Source organism: Astyanax mexicanus, chromosome 1 (genome assembly GCF_023375975.1).
Source record: "Astyanax mexicanus isolate ESR-SI-001 chromosome 1, AstMex3_surface, whole genome shotgun sequence".
NCBI classification, from domain to species: Eukaryota; Metazoa; Chordata; class Actinopteri; order Characiformes; family Acestrorhamphidae; genus Astyanax; species Astyanax mexicanus.
In genome coordinates this window covers 7776258-7798269 of record NC_064408.1, presented here as the reverse complement: position 1 = coordinate 7798269, position 22012 = coordinate 7776258, and the positions used below count along the sequence as shown (strand labels likewise).

The window sequence follows — 22012 nt, the reverse complement described above, 5'->3', positions numbered from 1 at the left end:
AATCAACTATTATATAAAATATACTTTAATATGTGTACAGTAACTATAAGTTATTATTAGTTATATTTATTTCTGACGTTTATAAGGATTAGTATTTATGTTCAGTATACAGACTTTATAATTGTAACGTAATATAGCAGATATAAGCATTCTGCTGTATAACATTCTCACAGGAATTGGCTCAATACTGCTCCACAAGTACAATTTAAGCTCCTGTATTAAATTTAAATGATATATGGTCTGGACTGGCTGATATTGATTTGGGTTCCTGCCACTAAAGCAACTGCATTTCATCTTCTGACCAGCTGTAAGCGTAGCTAATAAATGGCCTCGGCTGCTCCCTCATTAACCATCCTCTCCCTGTCCTCTGACTAGTCCTATCATCAGTGGATGTGAGCCAAACTGAGCAGCAATAACTGGGAATATATACACAATATACAGTTATACAGTACTGTATCTCACAAAAGTGAAAACGTCAATCACATTTTTAAATCATGTCAATTTCTAACTTCTCCCCAGTTTATCTGGCCAATTGTCCTACTTATTCACCTGCTACTCAGCTATATCTACCCATCATTAGTGATGCTACTTCTACTCCTCTTTCCACTCAGAGAGAGCAAAGCCAATTGTGCTCTCTCTGCGCTCTGGCAGCTGATGTCAAGCTGCATGACCAGGATTTGAACCAGCAGTCTCCCAGTCATAGTGACAGCACCACTGACCCACTCATAGCCCTGTAAATATTCTACTATATCTGTTCATGATAGAACAACACTGACGATATGAAACTTGTATATAACTTAGAGTAGATGTTTAAGATACTATTCTCTTATACTAGCCACTAGATATTCAACATTTTGGCACCTCTCAGCAAAGAACTCTCTGAGGATGTGAGAAATAGTGCTCAGCACTAAGGTTAAGGGTTTGTTATCAAACGCCACACCTCCAGGAGGCTTAGTGTGATGGTGTAGGGTTCAGGTCCCTAAAAATGTGTGGGATGCTACTTTATTGGACGCTCTATCGACACTCCAAACCATCCCTACCACACAATCTGCAGGAATTGTGTGAGAATATCGGAGCAGAACTCCATTAGGAACCTCTACAACTTCATGCTGAGATGTTGCTCAATACATATGACTCTGATACATATGATGGGCCCTATTGTCGCGATGCTCATTGCTATCTTACACCCCGCCAATAGTCTATTTTCACACCTTGTGCCCGCTCTGTTAAAATAGTGTCTAGGAGTTTAGGAATAAATCTACACTGATGATATGAGGTGTGGTGGTCTGGAAGTGAGGTGTGTTCAGGTAAATATCTGGCATATTTCTATATATTTTGGTGGTGGAAAACACAGGAGCTCCACTGACTGATTAAAACCCTGACAACAGTCAATCATCAGAATCCATTCCGTTCCTTTCCATTCCATTCCAGCACAAAAGCACCACGCTGTTAAGATATGAACGTGCCAAAATCAGAGCTCACCTCACTCTTAAAGGGAATGACAACTGGCACACTGATTGGTTTATTTCCCACTACACCCAAAATTAACCACGCCGATGATTAATTAAGAAAATTAGTTCATGCCATATGCAAGTATGGCGTATTTTTTGCACCCTTAAAATACCAAAATCAAGCTGCGAGATCTGCAATTGACTGGTATGCTATAGATCACTAAAATTGGGCCCTAAATGTTAAATTATTTACTTTTTCTTGGTCTTATATACTGTATATCTTTTTTAGGACTTCCAGAATCTTTTCCAACACTTTTAATACGCCTCCTAAATCTCCCCGACACTGTTTTGTCATTCTGTTTCTGAGCGGTGTGTAAATATCAATTGTTTCGCCCGCTCCCGGTGAGCTATCCAGTTTTACATAATTGATGTAGACTGCAGAGTTTTGTCTCTCTCTCTCCTCAGTGTCTGGGCTGTTTTCACCCCTGAGCGCTGTGTCTCCTTTACAAGAATTCTCTGTTTCAGGCTTTTCTGGAACTGGACCAGAGATGTGTTTGTTCTGAGCGAGGATGTTAGGAGCTAATCCCATTTTCTCCAGCCTCCCCAGCCTTTCTCTTTTCAGAGATCTTCCTGATATAGCCAGCAGGCGCTCACTGTGAATATAGGCTCTGCAGGACATTTAGACATGTGATAAATACAGCCCAGCCCACTCTGAGTGAACAGATGTATTTAGAAGCCCTACTGTACAAAATATACAAACTGAAAAAAAGGATATTGTGCTATATCAAATTTAGTCAAATCTAGTCAAAATATGTACAGTGATATCCAGTGATGTGTTTTTTCAGATGTACTAGGTGTACTGAAACATTTTCGCTCTGTCGTGTTTGGAAGAACGATTGAAGCTGGTAAGGGGGGCGTGGCAGGTCCCAGACGAGAATTCAGGGTACCTGTCAGTCTAAAATCACGTGACCAATGGAGATTCAGAAGAGGAAAACCTTCTTCTAAGCCCCTCCCACCCATGAAAACTGTGCCAAAACTCAAAAGCAAAAGAGAAAATCCACAAAAACCCAAAAAATAAAAGCCAAGATAAGTATATATTCAAAAATATACACCTCTGTAAAAAAAAATAAGAGACAACTTCAATTTCTGAATCAGTTTCTCTGATTTTGCTATGTATAGGTTTATGTTTGAGTAAAATGAACATTGTTGTTTTATTCTATAAACTACAGACAACATTTCTCCCAAATTACAAATAAAAATATAGTTATTTAGAGCATTTATTTCAGAAATCAATATTTGGTGGAATAACCCTGGTTGGTTTTTGGTTTTTGGTTACCATGCATCTTGGTATGTTCTCCTCCACCAGTCTTACACACTGCTTTTGGATAACTTTATGCAACTCCTGGTGCAAAAAGTCAAGCAGTTGAGCTTGGTTTGGTGGCTTCCTTTTGATTATATTACAGAAGTTTCCAATTTGGTAAAATCAAAGTGTGTTTTTGTATCTTTTTCCAGAGCTGTATTTGCTTAATACTTTTTTCTCTTTTTATTTTGCAACAGACTATTTTTCCTTTTGATTCTTAACATTTTGATTGCGGCTTTTATATTTTGTGTAATGAACCATCAAGAAATAATCAAAATTTGCAGATACTGACAAAATAATTAATCAACCACTCAATCAATCAACCTTTATTAAATCACTGAGTTAATTGAGGGTGGCCCTCATTGACAGTGTAGCTGAGCCAATACACAGGGAAGTGATTGTCAAAAAAGAATAATACGCAAAAAAGATAGACCCAACATTTTAATAAGGAACATATAAGATATCTTAAAATAAGATATAAAACAGAGAATTTAGAAGGAATCATAAAATCATAGGTAAGAAAAAATGAAAAAAAGAATTATACAGTATATAATGTATTGAAACTGTGTGTGGCAGGTGATTTCAATAACTAGGTGATTTGCTTCAAGGTAGTGTCGTGATATCAGTGTGTGGTGTGTTCTGGGTAGTGGGTAGAGAATAGCCGCAGGTAGAGCTGAGTGTGAGGGAGACAGGTGCGCTTTCAGCACCAGGCAAGACAATAAAAGAAGAAAAAAAGGGTTAAAAGACAGTTTAAAAAATAAAGTTAACTAAAAATGATATAAAACACACCAAAAATCATAATAAATAAATAAATGAAAGGCCTATTGCATAGTAAACGTCCACATTACATCACTAAACCTGCAGGAACCCAATAAGTCTCAGCATGTCTCTTTTCACTGTATATTAAGGCTGTTAATCTCGAGCTCGGTCGGCTGGTCACAGTCAGGTTCAGGCTAGATCTGGCCCTTAACGTCACAGAGCATCGCCTCCCCGCTAATTCCAGAGTGGTCTGTCTTACAGCAGCAGTATTCCTGTTCTCAGAGGGCTACTCTGAAGAGACCAGAAAACAACGGCTATAAATAACCACACCAAAACATCGGTGTAAAAGCGATAAACTGCTGCTGTTTCTGCTGCCGGAGGAGAACAGGAAACGCCTGCCTCTTAAACGTCTCTCAGGGAAAGCCTTCTCTATAAACACCCACTGCACAATCTGAGGACTGATTACAGTCACAGTGTTCAGAGTACAGTCATTAACTAGCCTTTTTAGACTGCGTTTAGGGTCAGGGTCAGTTAGGTTGCCAGGTATAAGAGATTCACTCAACCTGGTATACCTTTTAAAATCAAGTTTTTTTTTAAGGGTTCTAAGAACAAATAATGTTATAAGATAATGGGCCCTATTTTTGCGTTCTTTAGACCAGCGTTTCCCAACCTTTTTTCTATCACGACACCCTTTAAAAGTATGAAAAATGTCAAGGCACCCCAGTTTACAATGTATTAAAAACATATACTCTGCATTATTTATTAGAGGGAGCTAAACGGGATGGGGGGGGGGGGGGGTGTTGCTGATGGAATAACTTTACAGTGTGTCCCAATTTAGGGGCCGCATCCTTCGGAGGCTGTATTCGAAGGCAGATTGCGTCACAGCTGCGCTGTAATACACCGCCTATCTCTGTGGGTCGCATCCTTCAGAGTATGCTGCCTGTGAATTGGGACACACCCCAACACGCACTGACTCTGGAAAGGAAATATGCACGTGAGGCGCAATATTTTGACGGCACCCCCGATGAAGCCAGACGGCACCCTGGTTGAGAAACACTGCTTTAGACGAACCATTAACAGCACAGAACATAGCTTGATTTGTCTTTGCTGTCAAAACGTTGGGAAAAGTATGCCAAAAGGCATGTACCAATTCTCTTAATTATTCATGGGTGTAATTAACCTTTTTTTTGTGTTTTAGTCAGAAGAACTAATATTATCAAGTTGAGTGAACTTTACCTACTAGTACAACTCAATAAGATGCAGAGTTCAGAGAACTTCAACCTTAAAACTTAAAAATGATTGTTGAGTACAGTATACTACAAATGTGCCTATAGGCTCTTTTATCAGTGTTGGATCATACAGCTTTCCCATAGGCCTCTGGCACCATATATTTGCATATTGGGTGTGGCCTCTCTCTCAAAGTCAGAAAAACTGACTCAGAAACTGGTCTCTTAATTTTTTACAAAGCTGTATCTAATAAAATAATATTTAAAAATCAGTTTAGTCATTTAATATGTTATTATAGTTTAATGAACTTAAGTTACAAACAGAAATTTTGTTAATGACTGATGGAAAAGACAAAGTAAGATAAGCATCTAATAAGATCTGAGGTTTAACAGTAAAAACGTATGTAGATCCGCTATTTTGTTGCCCTTCCTATTTATATTTTGTAAATGCTTATTAATGGTTTATAACCTAATTATTACTCTTTATTAAATAACTCCTTGTAGTAAAGTGGTACAGTACTTAACAAAGGGGCTCCAAGGATGGACAACAATTGTTGGAGTAAATGGGTTATCATTGGCCAAGATACTTTCTTCTTTTCTTTGATGTTCATAGAGGCTCCGCCTACATCAGAACTTACATAACTTATTCAAGAATCTGCTGCTAACATTAATCTCGGTGTCAGATACCATAGGACATCTTCAGAGGAGCTGTTGGGTCCATGAATTGATACACAATACGTATTAGGCAGGTGGTTATAATATAATGGCTGATCTGTGTACTGTACATAGTTGCCAGGAGTCAGAGATGGAGACGGAACATTCTGTTGACCCGCCTTAAAGTCCTTAAAAGCAGCTATAAATAAAGCCAGTGAGCGTGAGTGCATATTTAAAGCTGCGCTCTGGTGTTAAACCTGTCAGATGTGCTGAGGAAAGGCAGACGAGGAGGTGAGTCATGAGCACTGACCCCCTAAAGACCCTGCAGGACCACTCCAGAACCCTGCTTCCAAAACTATTGCTTCATCACACACTCAGACTGTAGCTCAAACTGTGCGGACGTGTTCAGTAAGCATCAATATAGACTTGACTATGGGTTTTTAAAACACTTAGGGCCCAGTTTTAGTGATCTATAGGCCAGCCGTTAATCATGCAGGCGTGTCAGTATGTCTTTGCTATCGTAACGGTGGGAAAAGTACATGCACAAATTCTCTTAAGTAATCAAGTGTGTTTTTTGGGCGTAACATGCAATAAACCAATCAGCATGTCAGGTGCGCTCTCACTTTTTCACGATTTAGCGGATTGCAGTGTTGTGCCAGTTCACAGCTTTTCTGAACTAGTTCAAGTTCAGTTCATACATGCTCAAAGTGAACAGTTCACGTTCAAAGTTCACAATTTTAATTCTGAACTAGTTCAAAGTTCAGTTCATTTGACTTTTTTCGTGAGATATTCAAATAAATACTTTTTTTCACACTACAAACAAGAAATCACTATTCGTTCTTTGAAACTGTTCATTGTAGACATTTGCTCATGACACTGTAATTATGGGTTTCTTACCAGGTGATGAAAATGTTCATAAGGAGAATCGGTGTCTGTCTCTGTGCATCACTTCCACTAGTCATTTTTTTTAATTGCAGCGCTTTCTCTCACTCTCGTCATTGGTCTCTCTCTCTCTCTCTCTCTCTCTCTCTGTATCTCTCTGTATCTCTCTCTCTCTCTCTCTGTATCTCTCTGTATCTCTCTGTATCTCTCTCTCTCTCTCTCTATCCCTCTCTCTGTATCTCCCTGTATCTCTCTCTCTCTCTCTCTCTCTGTATCTCTCTCTCTCTCTCTCTGTATCTCTCTGTATCTCTCTCTCTCTCTCTCTGTATCTCTCTGTATCTCTCTCTCTCTCTCTCTCTCTCTCTCTCGCCCTCGCACTCCACGCTCTCGTCGTTGGGCTCTCTCTCTCTTTCTCTCTCGCCCTTACGCTCCACGCTCTCGTCGTTGGTCTCTCTCTCTCTCTCTCTCTCTCTCTCTCTCTAGCCAACGTTCATTTACAGGGATGTCACATAATGACACATAATGTGAACTAATTCACGTTCACGTTCTTTATTAAAAAATTTGTTGTGTTCAGTTCAACGTTCACGGAAAAATGAGCGTGTTCAATGAGAGCGTTCTTTTGAACTCGTTCACGCACAACACTGGCGGATTGCTATTTTAACAGTGCAGCTCCCTGGACATGTCCAACGGTTCTCAGCAGAGGAAACTGACCTGCTTGTTCACGCTTGTTTATTCTGTTTATTGTAGATGTAAAAGTTTGCATATCTGCCAACCAACAGGCACCTGCTATGGGTTTGTGCACTGCTGCATTGAGGAGATAGCAATAAACGTCTGATTGTTGACATCTGTCTAGGTTGTATTCAGTCAGTAAAGCACCTGTGTTTTCCATTGCCAAGATACAACAGCAATATGCCAGAAATTTACCTGAACACATTTCATTTCCAGACCACCACACCCATCAGTGTAGATATATTCAGAAGCACTGATGTTGTTTAAGTGATGAAGATGGAAGGTGTGAAAATAGACTGTTGGTGGGGTGTAGGATAGGACCCATTATGTAAGCCATGTTTCAAGGAAAGTGGGTAGCTTTAAAACACTTAAAAAAAACTTTGTTTATAAATAATGACAATGATTCCACAATGACTGTAGGTGGTAATGCTTTTTATATATTATTAATTCCAGACACACACCAGATACTGTGGATTGACACACTTTAAACATTCACATATTAAACTTTTAATATCTTCTTAGACATGCAAAGCGGAAGCTTTCTATTCACCAGGAACACCGGTCCTCTGAGACGCCCAGATTTTTGTTCTGACCCAAATTGCATCACAGTGGACCATCGGGGGTCCCTGAGGAACAGTTCGTAAGAAATAGTTTATTCTCTGTGGATTTGGAGCAAAGTTGGCTTTTTAATAAGAGGTTGCCAGTTCCTGTTCAAGGGATGTTACACCAAAAAAGCTGAAAATTATTGATTATTGTAATTCCTGTAGATATGTGTTATTTCAGTAATTCAGTTCAAAATGTGAAACTCTTATATTTTATAGATGTATTACACACAGCGTGATCTATTTTAAACATGTATTTCTTTTATTGTTGATGATTATGGCTCTCAGCCAAAATAAAAACCAAAAATCAGTGTTTTAGAAAATTTTAATACTATATAACACCAATTGGTACTTTTGGCAGTGTAGGCAATGTTTCAAGTCCTGCTGGAAAATGAAATCCGCATCTCCATAAAAGTTGTCAGTAGCAGAGGGAAGAGGCACGAAGTGCTGTAAGATTTTGTGGGGAAACTAAACTGCACTGACTTTAGACTTGATAATAAAACACAGTGGATCAACACCAGCAGATGACATGTCTCTCCAAACCATCACTGATTGGTGGAAACTTCACACTAGACCTCGAGCAGTTTGGACTGTGTGTCTCTCCACTCTTCCTCCAGACTCTGGTCTCTTGATTTACAAATGAAATGTAAAATGTACTGATGATCAGTGATGGTTTGGAGAGACATGTCATCTGCTGGTGTTGGTCCACTGTGTTTTATCAAGTCTAATGTCTTAATATAAGTGCAGTGTTTTCCTAAAAAAAACTTTTATGGAAATTTGATGGGATTTCATTTTCCAGCAGGACTTGGCACACTGCCCACACTGCCAAAAGTACCAACTGGTCTTATATAATATTCAAATTTACAGAATACAGATACAGAATTTTGGGTTTTCATTGGCTGTAATCCGTAATAATCATCAATAATATAAGAAAAAAAACTTTTTAAATAGATCACTCTGTGTTTAATACATTTATATAATATATGAGTTTCACATTTTGACTTTTTAATGATAATACATTTTTTTTTTAGATGCACTAGTAGACATGGTGACACCTAGGAACAAATCAAGCATTACCACTAGCATTAGCATTAGCATTAGCGTTAGCATCAGTCCCACAGCTCCACTATTAGATCAGGCTGTGCAGAGTGACGCTGTTGAGTGTAGTAATGTTGATTGAACTGCTGTCGTCTCTTATCTTCGCTATAGGGCGTCTGATAAAGATCAGACAGGACTTTTAGCGGTGCGTTTGATTTTAGCCTCGGGTGAGCTAACGAGAACATCGCTCCGTATCAAAGCCTGAGCACTAATTTGCTTCCAAGGAAAAGCTCTAGTGGAGATTATTGATTATGCAGTTAATGCCATTACCTCACCTCTACTCATCAGTCTGCACTGAGATCTACTGCAGCCAAGTGTGAAAAAAACTCACACACACACACACACACGGCTCCCAAGGTCAGATCTGATCGATACCGGATCAGATTCCACCCAGTTAACGGAACCAGAAACTGCCGTGTCACTGTCACAGGAAACGAGGGCCTTTAATACGCTGTTCTGGTGTTCAGAGCCTATTTATATATCATTTTATAGCCTATGAAACCAAAGTGATGAATTTTGACATTTTTTGAATTTTATTCCCCAACTAATGTAACAAGATTTATTTTATTATTTCAATCCAGTGTTGCTGGATTAATGTTTCACCAAGAGCTTCCAGCATTGCACTGAAAAAAATAATGAATAACATTTATTTTAAAAAAGTTTAGCAACTTGCTAAGTTTTTAAGTAAATTTAATTAAACAGATAAATTTAAGTAACTTCAACTCGGTTTCAAGACTTAAATGTTACACAGAGTAAATGAGAGAACTGAACTTCAGTCAATCCTTTCTTTTAGTAAACTTTACTTCATTTATTTTTACTGAATCAATCCTTTCTTTTAGTAAACTTTACTTCATTTATTTTTACTGAATCAATCCTTTCTTTTATTAAACTTTACTTCATTTATTTTACTGAATCAATCCTTTCTTTTAGTAAACTTTACTTCATTTATTTTTACTGAATCAATCCTTTCTTTTAGTAAACTTTACTTCATTAATTTTTACTGAATCAATCCTTTCTTTTATTAAACTTTACTTCATTTATTTTTACTGAATCAATCCTTTCTTTTAGTAAACTTTACTTCATTTATTTTTACTGAATCAATCCTTTCTTTTAGTAAACTTTACTTCATTTATTTTTACTGAATCAATCCTTTCTTTTAGTAAACTTTACTTCATTTATTTTTACTGAATCAATCCTTTCTTTTAGTAAAATTTACCTAATTTCTGCATCCAATATTACCTAATTATAATTACCTAAGTATAATTTCTAATTAAATTTTAGGAATTATAATATATTATGTATCATGAATTATTTGAGTAATATTGTATAAATTAAGTCATTGTAATTAGGTACGATTGAATGCAGAAATGAAGTAAAGTTTACTAAAAGAAAGGATTGATTCAGTAAAAATAAATGAAGTAAAGTTTAATAAAAGAAAGGATTGATTCAGTAAAATAAATGAAGTAAAGTTTACTAAAAGAAAGGATTGATTCAGTAAAAATAAATGAAGTAAAGTTTACTAAAAGAAAGGATTGATTCAGTAAAATAAATGAAGTAAAGTTTAATAAAAGAAAGGATTGATTCAGTAAAAATAAATGAAGTAAAGTTTAATAAAAGAAAGGATTGATTCAGTAAAATAAATGAAGTAAAGTTTACTAAAAGAAAGGATTGATTCAGTAAAAATAAATGAAGTAAAGTTTACTAAAAGAAAGGATTGATTCAGTAAAAAATAAATGAAGTAAAGTTTACTAAAAAAGTTGCGAAACTTTTTAAAAGTAAATTTTACTCATCATTTTTTTCAGTGTGATCATGGTAGCGTCTGACCGCTGCACAAAACCTTCTCCACATCCCAGCACTCTGTGGTGAACCATCCATGTGTGAAAATAATGATCTCATGCTCCCTGAATCACTCTTTCACAATTCCAGCTCCATGAATCCTGACATTGTCATCTTGGAATATGTGTTCATCAGGGAAGAAAAAATTCCATTGATGGAATAACCTGGTCTATATTCAGTATATTCAGGTAGTCAGCTGAACTCATTCTTTCAGCACATACTGTTGCTGAACCTAAACCTGCAGACCAACTGCAGCATCAACCCCACACCATTTACTTACTTAAATCCAGGTGGAGACCCAGCCTCTTGTTGGCGGTGTCCTGTAGGCAGTGTCCTGTAGGTAGTGTCCTGAAGGTAGTGTCCTGTAGGCCCTGACGCACTAGAGGATGACCAACACAAACCAGAAGTGAGTGAATGAACACAGGAATTAGAGCAGGAATTAGATTTCTGCGTGAGATCAGGTGCTGCTGCAGAGCATTCTAGTATAGTGACCAATTAATTCATATAAATGTTTTCTCTCTCCTCCTCTCTCTCCATTCTCTCTCTCTCTCTCTCTCTCTCTCTCTGTATCTCTCTCTCTTTCTATCTCTGTATCTCTCTCTCTCCCTGTATCTCTCTCTCCCTGTATCTCTCTCTCTCTCTTTCTCTCTCTGTATCTCTCTCTCTCTGTATCTCTCTCTCTCTGTATCTCTCTCTCTGTATCTCTCTCTCTCTCTCTCTCTCTCTCTCTCTTTCTCTCTCTCTCTGTGTAGAAGTGTGATTGTTTGTTGAGTCTGGAGGCGTACTCTGTGGAGCAGAAGAGGAGAGTGTGTCAGTGTTTGAGCGACAGCATCGAGAAGCAGCTCCAGCTGCAGCGCAGGGAGAACTTCGGCCCACCGGAGCAGGTAGGCCCCTCCCACCCCACCAACACACACTTTCACATAACACACACACACTCCCCTTTACACAGCTTCCTTACACACACCTCCATCTGCTCTCGCTGGCATTAGAACCTCATTTAGAACCTCAGATAGCAGGATTAGCCCGCAGACCTCATCTGAGGGTGGGATCTGTACCTACTGTCCATATTGCTTAGGATATAATAGGAATGGAATTTTTTGGGGTTACACTTCTTTCTCTTTCTCTTTGACAATATGTTAACCCCTTAAATAACAAAAATATAATAACAAAAAATCTAAAGTGTAATAATAAAATAATGTTAGAATATAATAGACACTAGAAAAGAGTGGATGTTTCAAGGCTTTCAAGGCACTCTTGAAAAAATGTGAAATGTCTTAGGGTTTAATCGTCTTTGTCATTTAAAGATTTAAACCCTGTCATTCAACACTTATTGTAGTATTTTGGTGATTAGATGTTTTAAAAGGTGTTTTACACGTTTTTAAACCCCTAAATGACAGCAGACACTCTTATAAACACTTTATAACATAGTAATTACAATGCTAATACTGAATAATCAGTCTCTGGAAATTTCCAAACTGGTTTAACTGCTTCATGCCACTGGAAGTAGTGAGGATTGATGCCCCTGTTATCCTCTTAAAGATGACCTTGAAACATATCGATCAGCAATTTGATTTTTCTTCTCTTTTGACACAATCTTGCCTTATTTTGTGGGCGGTCTTTGGAATAAATCAATATAAAACCATTCCATTTGGTCAGATTGTGGAGAGCAGTTAAGCTCTGTGACCTTTAGGACTGCAGGTGAACAGGATTGTGAATCAATGATGTCCATTGATTGAGTTATTTTGCGTGTAGAAAAATGAGGCGACATTAATCATATTTAATACGTTTATTGCTGGTTTGGGGTTAATAGCGTATTTATAAAATCTGCTAAGAACTGTTATGGGTTTTAGCACCACTCCACTGTTTTATTACATTTATTACGTAATATCTGAGATAACGAAGAGCCATTCATAATGATGAAGACGGATAATTAGCCTCAGGGTATAACAGCAGGACTTCCTGAGTGGCTGGTTGTGTTGGATGGATAGAGTAGAGCCAAGTGTTCCTTAGAGAGGCTGCCATTGACTGTAGAGCCTCTACAGGTGTATGTTTAATAATCTGCAGGGCTTCAGGGCTTGGAGCTCCACTGAGCTGTTTGTTTATTACTGTACTTTGCTCAGTAGTTTACTAATTACTGTTTAATATTTAAAGCCTCTATGGGGCCCCGTTTTAGTGATCTACAGTGATTTAGGGCGTGTTGGGGTGTGATTGGTATCGCAATGATGCAAAAAATACATAGTGCAAAAGGCATTAATTAATCATGCGTGTGGTTTATTTTGGAAGTAACGTAAAATAAACCAATTAGTGTTCCAGTTGTCATTTCCTTTAAGAGGCAGGTGAGCTCTGACTTTGGCGCGTTCGTATCTTAACAGCACAGCGCTTTTGTGCGTCTCAGCAGAGACAGATACTGATCTGCTTGTTCACACTGTGAAGATACACCAGCAGCTCATTTAAGAGAACAGCAATGTTGGCTGACTGTTGACTGTTGTCAGGGTTTTAATCAGTCAGTGGAGCTCCTGTGTTTTCCACCAACAAAATAGAAACACACCAGAAATTTACCTGAACACACCTCACTTCCAGACCACCACACCAAACCATCAGTGTAGATTTATTCCTTAACTCTGACGCTATTTTAATGGCGTGGGGGCAAAAGGCGTGAAAATAGACTGTGGATGCGGTGTAAGATAGCAATGAGCATCAAAATGTACCTTGTGCAGGGTGTATGATTTCTTTAGATTTTTAAGAACAGCATTAGGCTGGACTGGATTGGTGTACTATACAATCCAGATGTCGGCCACAGGTAGAAAGTTTGTTAATTTCTGTAACGTTTCAGGCTAAGCCTTCTGGAATCTTATCAAAACATTGATAAACGCTCATAACATACTGTACTTTATTAAGAAATACTCCTTAAATAAACTAAAAATGTAGAAGATAATGTGATTTGATTACTCCCATCACAGCTCTTATTATTTGATGTATTTTATATAAAGCCGTAGAGAAGGTTTATATGTAATTTTATCTGTAAGATCCGAGAATCCCATGCTCTGTAAGTATCCTGATAACATCGCTGCAACGTCACTTGTGTCAATGTTATATAATTTTTAGTTTTGGAAATTCTGCTTTTAACGTTTCCAGAATGTTTGTATTTATCTAGCTGGGAACATTGTGTGAGAAACGTTTTAAAAATGTTGTGATGCAAACCACGATTATATCAGACATTTTCGGAACATTCCTGGATCGTTGTTTTTGTAACGTTACAGGCTAAAGTTTCCTGGAACCTTTTCAACTTGTGCATTTATGGTTAGAGGAGTAACCAACATGAAAACCAAAGAGCTGTCTATGGGTGAAAAACAAGCATTTGTCCTAAAGAAGAAGAAAGTCGTCACTGGTGTACTATGTGGAACCTTTTTTAATACATTGCTAAACGCTTTTATAACATACAATGTACTTTATTAGGAAAAAAGATAATTTGATTTGATTACTCTCATGCCTCCCATCGCATCTCTTATTATTTGATGTATATTATATATAAAGCCGTAGAGAAGCTTTACATGTCATTTTATCTGTAAGATCTGAGAAATCCCGCGCTCTATAACACTCAGGGTCATTAAAATGCACTACCTGAAGCGAGACTATAAATACAATGGAGGGCTTTTACCCCCCCAATACCCATCTCTCCAACACCTGCTGTTAATTATTCCTCTCATCCTGCTTTTTACATGAAAGGAAGGGATGCGCTGACCACTGTCTCTTTTATCTGCGGCTGGCTGAATCAGGAAGCGATTGAGCGCTCGTCTGTCCGCCCCTCTCTCTCTCTCTCTCTTTCTCTTTTTCTTTATTCCTTTTTTTCCCCATCTCTATTTACCCCCCCCCCCTCGTCTGTTTGTTTGTGTGTTTGTTTGTTTGTTTGTTTCCTGCAGACAGGCTGCGCGGCTGCAGCTGCGCTCCCCGGCCTGACCCACTTACAGCTCATACACTACATACAGTGTGATTCATGCGCTCAGAGAGAGGTCGAGCCAGCCAGGGTGTGTGTGTGTATGTGTGTGTGTGTGTGCTCTGTATGAGAGTATTAGTAACAGTAGGAGTGTGTATGTGTGTGAGCTGTAATGATGGTGTGTGTGTATCAGCATGCAGCAGGTTGACGTGGTGATCTGTGAGTCATGTGCTGGCAGGTGTGCAGAAGTGTTTGGATGGGTTTCATTATTGCTATTATATCTAATTGAGCCATTTCAGTATTAGGATTAGGACTAGCTATCAGCTATTTGAGCCAAAATGTTGCAGGATACACCATAAATTTAGTGTTTTTCAGAGGTGGAAAAAGTACAGAAAAATTGTGATTAAGTAAAAGTACCTTTACTTTGATAAAATTCTACTTGAGTAAAAGTAAAAGTACCCATCTAAAAATCTACTCGAGTAAAAGTAAAAATATCCATCTAAAAATCTACTCGAGTAAAAGTAAAAATACCCATCTAAAAATGTAGTTGTCAAGTAAAAAAGTACTCAATTTAAAATGTACTTTGAGTAAAAGTTACATAGTTACTTTTAATTATTTGATGTAAAAAAGTGAAAACAAATCATACATTAAATTGTTTTTAATGAACTAGTAATTCACATAATGATTTGGATCTTTCAGGCAGTATCCGTGCGCCGGCGCATCCGCGCCAATTATTTTATTTTTATTTTTTAATTTTTAATTCAGACAATTGTTTTTTTCCCAGCATTTTATTTTTTACTCAGTAATTGAGAGTTTTCCAATGTAGCAAAGTAGATTACTTGTGTCAAAATGTACTTGAGTAAAAGTAAAATTACCTATTTTAAAAAACTACTTTAAAAATTACAAATTACTCATAAAATCTACTCAATTACAGTAACTTGAGTAAATGTAATTCATTACTTTCCACCTCTGGTGTTTTTCCATTACTTTAAATGTTTTGCACTGTAGATTAATACTAAAGTCATCCAAACTACGAAGAAAAACATCTGGAAGTATTTATTTAACAAAAAAAAATATGTGTTCAACAAACCAGAATATGTTTTATATATTTCAGATTCTTCTCTAAAGTAGCGCCTCTTGCTTAGATAGAGACAGTTTTTCACATCTTGGCTGGATTTTCTCAGTCGGCTTTATGCGTTAAAAAGTTGTGTTTGAGAGCATCAGTTGTAAAGTTAAACTATAGGTAATAAAAAAGAATTTTTCCTGAAGAAGAAAGTCGTCACTGGTATACTAAGTAACAGATGTCGACCACAGCTAGTCCAAGGAAAACCACAGCAGTTGAACAAACATTTTCTCAGTCAGGAGCAGTAAAGCCACTCTGCTGAAGTACAGAGTTATAGGAATGAGTTTTTTTTAGTGAACTGTCTCCAGCACTAAGGCTAGGTTCAGCAGCATTAGCATTAGCTAGTTCTTTCGCTAGCTAGCTCTTTCGCTGTTCAGAGTCAGAAAAAAGGCAGTAATCCATATTATAGGCGAGAACTACTCAACCAAATAAAAAAAATAACTTAACCACATTTTAAGACGTTTTGAGAAAGTATTCTCATGTGCAGTCAGAGGAAAGACTGTTAAAAACATTATAATGATGAAACTGGCTCTCATCAGAACCACCCCAGGAAAGGAAGAGCAAAGGAATCATCAGAGTTACCAGCCTCAGAAACCACAAGTTAACAGCTCCCCAGATACGAGCACCCAAAATCTAGCTACCTTCTTACCTACCTACCTCCCTAAACATTTTTCATACATCTTGGCATGTTCTCCTCCACCAGTCTTACACACTGCTTTTGGAAAACTTTATTCCTTTACTCCTGGTGCAAAACTTCAAGCAGTTCAGTTTGGTTTGATGGCTTGTGATCATCCATCTTCCTCTTGATTATATTCCAGAGGTTTTCAATTTGGTAAAATCAAAGAAACTCATAATTTTTAAGTGCTCTCTTATTTTTTTCAGAGCTGTACATCTATACTGTATTGGTCCACATAGTGTATGGATGTACGACAGATCTCAAAAAAAGAAAACTATACACTGTTTGTTCTGTGAGTGAGACAAAGCTAATGAGAATTTGGTTTGTGATTAAAGCTCTGTCTCCCAGAGAGAAATGCAATAGAGTAATCAATGCTCCATTACCAGAAGGGTGCAGACAAATTTATTAACGCCTCAGATCGATACAGTTAGCCTGTGGGCCTGGGTTACGATTAATACGCAGAAAATTAAATATATTTAGCTAGGCCTGGACACGCATTCAGTGAGCTTTATTGAATATTGAAGACAGCGAGAAATACCAGCAAAAATGGCAACAGAATAAAACCTTATACATTATATTACTTAACTAAACAGGAGCACTTAAAAACCTATAATTTAGCGAAAAATTTACAGTGTGTCTTATATATGAATTCTACCAGTCAGGTATTAAGGAGCAGTAAAGCCACTTCACTGAAATACAGAGTTATAGTTTTCAGTGAAGTTTCTCCTAGCTATCACTGGCCACTTTATTGGAAACACCTACTACACCACTACCTTGTGCTTCTACTCATTGGCCACTTTATTGGAAACACCTATTATAGCTATACTGCCTTTTGCTTTCAGCACTGGTCACTTTATATTATACTACTAATACTACATTCTGGGCTTCCGCTCACTGGCCACTTTATTAGAAACACCTACTACTACTACTACTACTACTACTACTACTACACTACCTTGTACTTTCACAGGCTGGCCACTTTACTGGAAACACCTACTATACTACTACTACATTGTTCCTTTATGCACTGGCCACTTTATTAGAAACACGTACTACTTATATTACCTAGTGTTTCCACTCACTTTTGGCCACTTTATTAGAAACACCTGCTACTACTATTACTTCCTTGTGTTTTTACTCCCTGGCCACTTTATTGGAAACACCTACTACTACTATACTACTTTGTGCTTCCATTCACTGGCCAATTTATTAGAAACACCTACTACTGCTATACTACTTTGTGCTTCCATTCACTGGCCAATTTATTAGAAACACCTACTACTGCTATACTACTTTGTGCTTCCATTCACTGGCCACTTTATTAGAAACACTTACTACTTATATTACCTAGTGTTTCCACTCACTGTTGGCCACTTTATTAGAAACACCTGCTATTACTATTATGTCCTTGTGTTTTTACTCACTGGCCACTTTATTTAAAAAACACCTATTGTGTTTTTACTCCCTGGCCACTTTATTAGAAACACCTACTACTTATACTACTTAGTGTTTCCACTCACTGTTTACCACTTTATTGGAAACACCCTACTACTACTATACTACTTTGTGCTTCCATTCACTGGTCACTTTATTAGGAACAACTACTACTACTGTACTACCTTGTTCTTTCACAAGCTGGCCACTTTACTGGAAACACCTACTATACTACTACTACCTTGTGCTTCCACTTACTGACCATTAGATAGATAGATAGATAGATCTATCTATCTATCTATCTATCTATCTATCTATCTATCTATCTATCTATCTATCTATCTATCTATCTATCTATCTATCTATCTATCTATCTATCTATCTATCTATCTATCTATAAAATGCTTATTTGTAATGATAGGTTATAACTATAAAAAAGTTTTTTTTGGTCATGTTTAAAGATGCTACAGCTGATATCTCTGAAGAACATCAGATCAGGTTGTGCTCATCACCACATTATGAATCCGTTCATGAGTGGAACTGGGTGTGCTCTGGCTCTGGACCCTCCTGTTTCCACCGTCACTGATCAGATAATGAGGCTGTTAGCGAGGCTGTAGCAGAACCCCAGGGTGAATCTTCATCTCTCCCAGTGAGGAACCGTGACTCATCCTCCCCTGAGTCCCGGGAGCATCCACGACACTTTCCACACCGAGCGGGATCCCCTGCTCCTGCTGACGCACACGCTTCCCTTTAAATTAGGTATTAGTGGACACTTTATCGGAAACACCTACTATACTACTATCTTGTGTTTCCATTCACTGGCCACTTTATTAGAAATACCTACTACCACTATACTACCTTGTGCTTCTACTAGCTGGCCACTTTATTAGAAACACCTACTACTACTAACTTGTGTTTCCACTCACTGGCCTCTTTATTGGAAACACCTACTATTATACTATTACCCTGTGCTTCTACTCACTGGCCACTTTACTGGAAACACCTACTATTACTATACTTCTACCTTGTGCTTCCACTTGCTGGCCACTTTAATGGAAACACCTACTACTACTATACAACCTTGTGCTTCTACTAGCTGGCCACTTTATTAGAAACACCTACTACTATACTACTAACTTGTGTTTCCTCTCACTGGCCACTTTATTGGAAACCCCTACTATACTACTATTCTACCATGTGCTTCCACTCTCTGGCCACTTTATTGAAAACACCTGCTACTACTAGTACTACCATGTGCTTCCACTCACTGGCCACTTTAATGGAAACATCTGCTATTACTATACTACATTGTGCTTCCACTCATTAGCCAATACATTAGGACCTCCTTTTTGTATTTCCACTTAGTTGCCAATTCATTAGGACAACCTATAGGACAAATCTATGTACAAAGGTGGGGTTTCCAATAAAGTGGCCCATGCCTGAGTCCCATAATTTCTGTGTGCATGTATCCCAGGCTGCTCTGTTCACTCTCGAGCGTATTAGATGTGTTTTTTTACAGCCGTTCTTCAGGCTGCGGATTGTGATCTTCTGCTGAAGCCCCTCAGGGGACGTTTGTCCTGTAAACAGTCTATATATCAACACGTAGGATTATTTCCTACTCGTGTGAAAAGCGCTGTTTTATTCCCGCCTTGGTTCCCGGAGGACGAATCGTCACAGAGCGTCACGGTTCATTAGACGTGACTGCGGCGTATGTGCCGCTACTGCAGTTTCCGATTGGGACGTCAGCGCCGAGCCGCGGTAACCTTTAGGTAATTGGCACGTGTGTCGGAAAAAAGGTTCCCCCTGAGCCCCGGGCTTGTAGAGGATGTGCTGTGCTTTCCCATCTACAGCATCGGCACAGGGCTGGAGTGTGATGCAGCAGCTACAAGCAACTATGAGCCAAATTGTGATAACTCACTAAAGTGAATCACCGCTTCACGGAACCTCGTAAAAGTGTTCGTACATGATTAAAAGTGAAGGCTAGCTCAGCACTACGTTCTGCGATGTTTCAGGTGGGTGGTCTTTTGATTAGAGATTAATTTCAGGCTTTAAAATTCTTAGTGAGTAATAGCTCACCCACAGGCTTCCACTCCCTGGCCACTTTAGTAGAAACACCATTACATCACGGGGAAAACTGTACTGTTATCAAAAGGATGCTCTAGTTTAGACCCAGTTGGAGCCTTTTGCCTGGATACAAGATAAGATTGGGACAGTTGGGTCTGCAGGCTCTCATTTAGACCCTGCTTGAACCTCTAGCCTGGATACAAGATGAGATTGAGACAGTTGGGTTTGAAGGCTCTAGTTTAGACCCTGTTGGAGCCTCAAGTCTGGATACAAGATGAGATTGAGACAGTTGGGTTTAAAGAGGCTCTAATTTAGACCCTGCTCGAATCTCTAGACTGGATACAAAATGAGATTGGGACAGTTGTTTTTTTGGAAGCTCTAGTTTAGACGCTCTTGGAGCCTCTAGCCTGGATGCAAGATAAGATTGAAACAGTTGGGTTTAAAGAGGCTCTAGTTTACACTCCACTCGAACCTCTAGCCTGGATACAAGATGAGATTGAGACAGTTGGGTTTAAAGAGGCTCTAGTTTAGACCCTGTTGGAGCCTCTAGGCTGGATACAAGATGAGATTGAGACATTTGGTTTATTGGAGGCTCTAGTTTAAACTCCGCTCAAACCTCTAGCCTGGATACAAGATGAGATTGAGACAGTTGGGTTGGAAGGCTCTAGTTTACACCCCTTTGGAGCCTTTAGCCTGGATACAAGATGAGATTGAGACAGTTGGATTAAAATAGGCTCTAGTTTAGACCCTGTTGGAGCCTCTAGTCTGGACACAAGATGAGATTGAGACAGTTGGTTTTTCAGGCTCTAATTTAGACCCTGCTTGAACCTCTAGTCTGGATACAAGATGAGATTGAGACAGTTGGATTTGGAGGCTCTAGTTTAGACCCTGTTAGATCCTATAGCCTGGATACAAGATGAGATACTAGATGAGATTGAGACAGTTGGGTTTGGAGGCTCTAGTTTAGACCCTGTTGAAGCATCTAGCCTGGATACAAGATGAGATTGAGACAGTTGGGTATGGTGGAGGTGTACAGGTTCCGTATGGCCTCCTGCAGCATATTTATCCAAAGATGTTGACCAAAGTTGGGCCTGTAGATCCTGCTCTACACTCGTACTTAGGTTGCCAAAGCTGTTGCATCAGTTCTTCCCATAAATGTTTTTCGATTGGCATGTCAAGAAAGTGTTGTAATCTGGTGGAAACATTCCAGAGAAATGTGGGAAACTTGCTGTGTGTGGATGAGCAAATCCTGTTGAATAATGCAACTTATTGTCCCCCATATCACTACTACTAGGGGTGACTGACCCTGGTCAATGATCTCTCACCAGGAGGTACACTACCAAAAAGTAACCTCTTTTATAAAAGAGCCTTTTTAGAGGTTAACAGTGAAGGCACCTTTACATTTTATAACCTCATGTCTTAATAGGACCCAGCGTCTAATCAGTCCACACAGTGAGTGTACTGTACTTCCAACTCAGTGGCCACTTTAATAGAAACACTTACCTCAACAATTCCACAGTAAGGTAAGAAACTGACCACTGATACAAAAACCTCTTACAAGTGTTCTTACAGTACGTGATAGAAAGCAAAAGCCAGCTCAGCCTAGCCACAGCCAAATTCCTCGTCAAAGAACCCTCGTTCTGCGATGGTTTAGCTGGGTGGTCTTTTGATAAGAGCTGAGATTCAGGCCTTAAGATTCGCCGTGAGTAATAGCTTTCTCACACGATCCAAAAAAAAAAGAGAGAAAAATATCATATGAGTCAGTGCCGACGCTCGCCAGCTCCTGCACAGTAAGGGAAACAGACGGATATAAATGGAATCGGAGCTGAATGGAGGCCAAGCGAGAGAATTTATTCCTGATACTTCTATTACAGATTGTTGCTGAGTTGCATTTCCACTATGCCTCATATCCGCGTCGGGCGAAATTCGCCTCGCGCTGAAACAAGATTTTTTTTTTACTCTTCAAGAGCGACGGGAACACAGCAAGAAAAGCAGATCCCGCTCGCCGCTACCTGTTTATCACTCGCTATAGAGACAGTCCCCTTTCAAAAACACGTTTGATGGAGTTGAATCCTTTATTGATTCGCGGGCGATGTTTCTCCGGCAGCTTCAAAGCCGTGCTTTCCACTTTCCGAGAGAGTGGAATTCCTCAGAGCAGCCGCTCCGCCGGCCTGTCTGGTTTAA

The 22012-nt window shown here is 38.7% G+C and overlaps 1 protein-coding gene across 6 annotated transcripts in view; it reads left to right on the top strand.

The window, feature by feature from the left end:
- The window catches only part of rgs3a (regulator of G protein signaling 3a), a 360852-nt gene that overhangs the window by 171075 nt on the left and 167765 nt on the right, over window positions 1-22012 (top strand). For all 6 annotated transcript variants that reach the window (XM_049465826.1, XM_049465822.1, XM_049465824.1 and 3 more), the window contains one exon: window positions 11350-11481. In XM_049465826.1, the coding sequence (XP_049321783.1) occupies window positions 11350-11481 (132 nt within the window). The remainder of the gene's footprint in view (window positions 1-11349; window positions 11482-22012) is intronic.